Source organism: Seriola aureovittata, chromosome 10, assembly GCF_021018895.1.
Source record: "Seriola aureovittata isolate HTS-2021-v1 ecotype China chromosome 10, ASM2101889v1, whole genome shotgun sequence".
In the NCBI taxonomy this organism is placed as follows: Eukaryota; Metazoa; Chordata; class Actinopteri; order Carangiformes; family Carangidae; genus Seriola; species Seriola aureovittata.
Window position 1 is genome coordinate 27,076,376 of NC_079373.1, and position 7,500 is coordinate 27,083,875.

General features: G+C 46.0%; 1 protein-coding gene across 1 annotated transcript in view; it reads right to left on the reverse strand.

Moving 5' to 3' along the window:
* The window catches only part of LOC130175728 (neuronal acetylcholine receptor subunit alpha-7), a 36,022-nt gene that overhangs the window by 9,940 nt on the left and 18,582 nt on the right, over positions 1 to 7,500 (reverse strand). The window contains exons 6-7 of the mRNA XM_056386243.1: positions 6,581 to 6,748; positions 1,742 to 1,936 (exon numbers count right to left, since the gene is read on the reverse strand). Of these exons, the coding sequence (XP_056242218.1) occupies positions 1,742 to 1,936; positions 6,581 to 6,748 (363 nt within the window). The remainder of the gene's footprint in view (positions 1 to 1,741; positions 1,937 to 6,580; positions 6,749 to 7,500) is intronic.

Genomic DNA, 7,500 nt, shown 5'->3' on the forward strand with positions numbered 1-7,500 from the left:
TCAAATGTAATTCTGTGACGACCATTGTTACAACCGTCTATGAGAGGGGAGGTACAGAGGTCAAAGGTCGGGGATTTACACGCCACGTCTCTGCCTCCTCCTCATAAAAGGAAACTGGATCAATAAAAGCAACAAAAGCAAAGAGAAAAAGCTCATTAACGGAAACACACACACACACAAAGGAAAGTTAATTGAGCATCATCTGTCTGAGTGTGTCATAAAACTGGTTTATAGATCAGCTGTGCATCTTATTTAGTCTCATCACTGTCTATTAACATTAACAACATTTTGCTTGTTGTGTCATGTAACTATAATAATAATATATATATAATAATAACTAACGATAAATACGCGAGTGGTGAGAAATCACAATTAATACGAGTCAGAAAATATGAAAACATGAGAATTAATCAGTGATTTCTGATTTGTGTTTGGTGGCTCATCAACAGTCTGACTCTGGATGGGTGGGGGGGGGGTGCGATGAGGGGTGTTGGGGGGTGGGGGGTGAGTGATGGCTCCTGCAGACATCCAGGTTTGATGGAGAGTATAAATTAAAATTCCAGTGAAAGACGCAGCGTCTGGTCTCAGCAGCAGGAGGCCTCTCGGCAGCTTTTACTTCCTGTTTCAGGATGTTTTATGGCTGATGGGAATCGACTCGGAGACATCGGTCATCTGAGGACTCAGCTGCTGCAGGACACAAACACTGTGTGGACGAGTGATTCTGGATGAAGTCAATATGTTTTATTCCACACGTGACGATTTAAATGCGACACTTTTAAAGACGTTTTACTGAGAAAGACTGGAGCGGTACGTTAAGACACTTGAAGACCATCATTTTTTAGTAGCAGGATTTTAACAGCTTTTATTTTGGAGTTTATCATAAATCAGCTTTGATTGTTCATCTTTTGTCATTTCCTGCTTTCTCTCTTGTGCTACAGAAGAAGTCGAGTGTGTGATGCGATGTCTGACAACATCAGATCTTAACGGCTGACTGGAGGACGGGGGTTCGAGCCGGCGGTCACAGAGGAGTGATGTGGTTTAAACGTGGAGGTAACAGTTGTTCTCATGAAGAGACAGAACTAGTCGTATGAAGAATGACAGAGGAAGCTCAGAGAGAAGTAAAGAGAGAAAGAAGAAGAAGAAAAAGAAGAAGAAGAAACTGAGCCTTAAAACCAGCCGTCAGGACTTCTGGAACTTTGTGATGTCACAACAAAGCAGTCACCAAGCCCCGCCCACCTGGACCCACCATCCAAACCTTGCAGGATTTGGTTTCTCTGAGTGTTTTTACCTGAAATCTGCTTTATTTTTATTGGACCACTCAAAAAACAGTCAGCCAATCAGAAGAGAGGCTCAGAGCCTCCTCTCTTCTGATTGGCTCACCGACCTGTTGTTACTAGAGCTGCAGAGAGAAGCCTGAGAGAGGAGATGTGAAACTACACTGAGATGGTTTTTATATCTTCTGATGGATCAACACTTCAAATGAAACACAGAAGAAGAAAATACGGAGCTTTAAAGCGTCACAATAAAGTTGGACTCTCCAATAATTAGAAAAGTCAGGAGGGAGAATGTTTTAAATGAATCTTATTTTCTAAGACGTGTGTGTTGTAAAAGTCCCTCTTTCCTCTCCGACAGTCGGAACAGGATGACTTGGTTTTATTTTGAAGGGTCACAACCACTGGCAAAGAGACACTGATGCTTTTATTTTGGATGAAAACTGAGGGTTTAAATATGTTGCACTAACCCAGGGAGATCTTCTCTCCGGAGTCGGCGGGCAGCAGGAAGACGAGCAGAGCGAGCGTGGAGATGAGGACGCAGGGGATGAGGAGGTTGAGTCCGTAGTAAAGCGTCCTCCTCCTCATCACCACGGTGAAGGTCACGTCGGGGTACGGCTCCTTACAGCAGTCGTAGAAACGCTCGTTCCTCCGCCCGGGGACCTCTGCACACGACACAACAACAATAACAATAACAACAACAACAACAACAACAACAACAACAACAACAGTGAGGCTTCATGTTCTATATAAACACGGTTGAGTTTCAGCTGTTGTTTCTTGTGGACGCGATATCTCCGTAACACCTTGACGGAACCTCTTCAAATTTCCCACAAACATTCCCTTGAACTTTAGGGTGAACTTATAAGATTTTGGTGGTCAAAGGTCAAAGGTCAAAGTCACGGTGACCTCACATAACATGATTTCGGCCTTGTGAACGCAATATATCCAGAACTCCTCAAGGGAACTTCTTCAAATTTTGCACAAACATTTCACTTCAGAAGGAACTGATTAGATTTTGGGGGGGTCAAAGGTCATAGGTCAGTTTGACTTCACAGCAATTATGACAAAATTTCACACTGATGGTTCATATTTTCTCTGACTGGATAAACAGGGATGTAACCTGGAACTAGTTTGAGTGGCGGAGGGATACGACCCCGAGGAGGTGATTCTGGCTCGTCTTAAAATGAGTCAGTTATATTGTTTTCTTACTTGCATCAGACTGATCTGTGAGCAAAACGAAGCCCGGACCAACACAGACCCTGGTGAGCTGGAAAGCCAGAGAAGATCAGAGCTGCGTTTTAAAGCATTCATTGATTTGTGAAGCAGTAAGAGGAGTTTAACGCTGATTCAGCATCAGATTAGAAGCCGTGCAGAGATCAGAGAGCCTGACTGATGTTGACTTTTCTTCAACGCCGCAGTCGGAGAGTTTTTCTATCTGACGAAAGCGAAAGTAAAAACCTGCAGGAGTGAAGCAGAAACTTGTTTATCAGGATGAAACTGAGTTCAGTCCTAAAGACAGACGATACGTTCAGCGGCTGAGACGAGGACTTAGATACAGAGAGAACTGGTTTATAGAAACTGATGATACACGACACTGGAAGCGCTGGTGATGAGTCGACTCAGAAACATAAGATTTAAATACTTCACACCAAACCAGATCCTCCATCATCACCATCATCATCATCATCATCATCATCATCATCATCATCGCTGCTGCTGCAGGAGGCGAGACGCCGCCGGCCGACAGTGATGAGACCTGCTCAGGTTTAATTACTGCAATAATCACCTGTTGCCTGAAAGTATCTGCCAGAGATGAATTAATAACATAAGATCAAAACATGATGGATTCAAATAAACACATACAACCAAAACAAACAGGCCTGACCCTCACTCCACTGTCTGCATGTTGACCTTTGACCTCCGTTATATCACAGAGGAAGAGTTTTACAATAAAACTATATTTTTTAAAAAGCATTAACAAGGTAAAGTCTCAGTCGTGGCAACTACCGTCTTCTGACGTCCTTCATCCTTCATGAGGAGAAGACGTCTCTGAGTTTCACCAGGATTAAGACTAAAAATACCCCGAAGAAAGAATCGTGTTTTTAATGTGATTTTCAGACATTTACATGAGGTGGGGACATGTTGAATATTGATGTTGAAATATTGAATTTCACATGTGTTTTAAGGGAGTAAGTTTTAGGCTGGTGGGCGGTGCTACAGTCCAAAGTCCATGTGGTGAAATCTCGCAGAAAGTCAAATTAAATTGTGTTTTTACTTCTCTTTATTTTATTTTATTTTTAAAGTCATTAACGTTGTTAAAATTAATAGTACATTGTATTTTTCACTTTTAGCCATCACACTCTGGTTGTGCTGCTGTCCTGTTTCTGCCGACAGTGCAGAATCTTGTCCTGCAGCCAGGAGACCGTTAGCTTAGCTTAGCATAAAGGCTGGAAACAGGGGGAAACAGCTAGCATCGCTCTGTCTAAAGGTAAAAAACAAAACGAAAAACACAAACCAGTTCCTTCTGAAGCTTAATGATGCTACACACACACACACACACACACACACACACACACACACACACACACACACACTCACAGCTATTTATCTATGCTCATATCTCTCATAAAGTCACTCACTGATTAGTGATGTCATCCTCCCGTGTTATTCTCATTATAATACTGGATCTCTTTGTCTTGCTGTGGTTGTGTTCTTTTTATGTTTTATGTTTTTCTTTTTCCCCTGGGGACAAATAAAGTTGGGGGGGGGGGGGGGGGGGGGGGGCTGTTGTGTAGGAGGTGGGGTTGTTCATCACCTCAAATGGATGTTGATCCAGAGAGCGAAGCAGCGTTCAGGTTCTCTGTGTGGTGAATATATAACGGACCATTTTCTCTCTTAACTTCCTCTTCAGCCTCTTTCTGGTTCTTTAACTGATTAATTACTGGAGGCCGCGGCAGATAAGCCCCCCCCCCCCCCCCCCCGCTCCTGTTTTATCCCTCTGTTGTCGGGGGCAACACGCCTGGCTGCCTTTCATTTGCCTTTACATCGCTACATTGCTCAGTACACTGGTTTTAATCTCCGCCAGGTGATGGAGGGGGGAGGGGCACGGGGGTAAATGGGGAAACATGCTGCTGAGATTTTCAATTAAGTTCCCTCTGAACGGCCCATTGGCTGAACGCCGTCTCCTGGGGGGGTGGGAGGGTGGGGGGGGGGGGCTCTCTGTCTCTTTTCTCTCTTTTCATTTCATACTTTCTTTCACCAGCTGGTTCAGAGCGACGAGCGCCGGCTCCCCCGAGAGCGAGGAGAGCGTCCGTCCTCTAACTGCTCCGAGACCGGCAGCTCAGGACTGAGGTCTGCTCAGGTCACACATACACCTGCAGACAACCGCCATGACACTTCACTCTGCGGCCTCCACACCTGCACCGGCCTCCATGGTAGTCGGCGGTACACCTGGGCCGATTCCTTCCTCTTCTACCTGTCTGAAAACACACACAGCAACCGCAGCCAACATATTCCTACAAGACTGTTGATGCATGCGACGTGAGACCGCATGAAGTGATGCAGACAGTCGCCGCAGGGACCACGACGACCCAGGAGCGTCCCTGAATAAACACCTGCTGTAAACAGGTAGAACTTACTGTTTGGGCTTTTAGCTCCAACAGCTGGTTCAGTTTTAGCTGCAGGTTTAAGTTCTGGTTCAAACCGGGACGACGTCTCCCTGTGAAATCAACCTGTTGAAACTTCCGTCTTAACATTTGTTCCATTATCGAGTTGAGAAAGTTTCGTTTCACCTGCCGCCAGTTTTATTGAAACAGCTGCAGCTTTGTGCCGTAACACTGACGCTTCCACAGACTGACAGGAAACCAGGGCGTGGAGGTGTGAACAGTTTACCTTCACTAATATACACAGTAAATGTCGGAGTCTGTCTCAACATCTTTTAGTTTCCTCAGGAACAAAGCTGAAGGTCACGACAGAAACAGGACCAGGTGTAAACCTCGTACACATCTGGACCTCCTCTGGTCAAATCCTGATGTTTATAACTGAACGTCGTCTGAATAAATCACCAAACACCAAAAAAGACGCACGAGACAGAAACAGTGACGTGTAAATCTCCTGAGCTTGTCACGTGATCCTGTTCCATTAGCCCGTGTGTGTTTCCACGGGAACGGGACGGGTCTCCGCCTCCCGGCGCCCGCTCCATGATGAAATCAGAGCAGCGACAGAAACCGGAGCTGAAGTTTGACGATATAAATGTCACTCGCTGGTCACGCTCTGCTGCGCGATCTGGCATTTGTCGGTACGAACGCAGCCGCGGGCCGCCGTGTTCACGCTCTAACATTTACACGCTGTCGGGGGGAGGGGGGAGGGGGAGGAGTCCTGGATCTAACTGATTACAACTTGTTTGTTTTGGCGGGAACCTGCTGCTCACAGTCGGAGGTCTGACCATGAAGTGAAGCTTCCCAATCTTTCCTCCCTTTTTCCTCCTGCTGCCTGACGGGTTCGATCAGGCGTCCTGTTGATTATTGATCAGTCAGATGGAGTGTGTTTTAATTTCTTGTTCCTCTTTCTCTCTCTCTTCTTTTTTATTCGTCCCTGACGACTCCAGACTCATCTCATCACAACGAAACTCCTCCTCCGACTGTCTCAGTTTCAAACTCCTTAAAGAACCAGAACATTTTCATTCCTCCGCGCCGGCGACAGTCAGAGCAGCCATTTTGTTTTCAGGTTGTCCATCACGTAGAGACGTCCGTCTCCTTCTCATGGACATGATATCTATCTATCTATCTACATTCGCAAGGACTTAAAGATGAACTGATTAGATTTTGAAGGGTCAAAGGTCACGGGCGTGGAGACCTCACATTTCTTCAAATTTGGTAAAAACGTTCACTTAGACTCAAGGACAGACTGATTACAATTTTGTGGCTAAAGGTCAAAGGTCAAGGACAGGGTGACCTCACAAAACACAGTTCTGACCTTGTGCACGCAGAATCTCCACAACTCTTCAAAGGAATCCCTTCAACATTCACTCGGACTCAAGGACGAACTGATTCAATTTTGGTGGTCAAAGGTCAAAGGTCAAGGTCAGTGTGACACTTTTTAGCCATTACTCAAGGCTTCACACAGAAATCACACCAGTGGTTCTGACTCTGGACAAGCAGGGAAGTGACCTGGAACTAGTCTGAGTGGCGGAGGGATACGACCACGAGGAGGCGGCTCTAGTTTCATTAGATTCACAGAAACTACGACACACTTTGCGTTTTAAAAGAAAAGCTGCCACAGGCTTCCTGTTTGCTCTGAGCTCTTACCCACGAGGTCCCACTCTCCGTTGGCGATGTACCCGGTGATGTCGGCCTCGATCATCTGCAGGTCCAGAGACCAGCCGCCGTACGTCCACGAGCCGAACTTGAGGTCGCAGCGCTGCACGTCGAAGGGGAACCAGCGCACGTCGATGTAGCAGGTGCTCTTAAATATTCCTGAAATAAAGAGAGTGAGAAATGAACCACAGGCTGTGCGCGGGAGATAAAGACACGACGAGAAAAAAGATTAGCACTGGAGGGAAAACGCACGACAGGACAAAACAAGGAGAGGCTGAAAATACTGTTTGTGTTTGTGAGAGTCAGCGGGAGATCATTATCAAACCCACACAAGTAAAACATGCAAAAAATAATAAGATGTGGACAGAATAAAGAGAAAAACACCAGGAGGAATTCATGGAAAGATAAAAAACAAACTCTAAAGCAGAGAGAAAATAAATTGCAGGCAACAGAGAGGAAGATGATTCGGGTCGACAGGAAGCAGAAGACTTTGAAGACAGAACACAGAAATGAGAAATAAAATAACAAGCAGAGGACGAGCTGCGAGGACGAACTGTTCACTGAGACACAGGAAGTCGCTGCTGAAAAGTTTGTTTGAGCGCAGGTAAACAAGAAGAGAAGTGAGGTCTCCAGGTTTCCATTAACTCTGTGTGGATCAGCTGCGCGATCCAATCTGTTCTCAGACCAGCCAGCACCTGCTTCCTCCTCACTACATGAAGGTTTAATGATCCCCGAGGACGAATCCAGACGCAGCTGCGTCACCAAGGCAACAGGGGGAAGAGGAGATGAAGTGAGAGGACGAGGAGCGGCTGAGGTCGGACATGTGACGCAGGGTTTACGCAAGAGTAACGACAACGCCATGAAGAGGGAAAACAGGAAGTGCAGATGAAAGACGGTTCGGTTCCCACGTA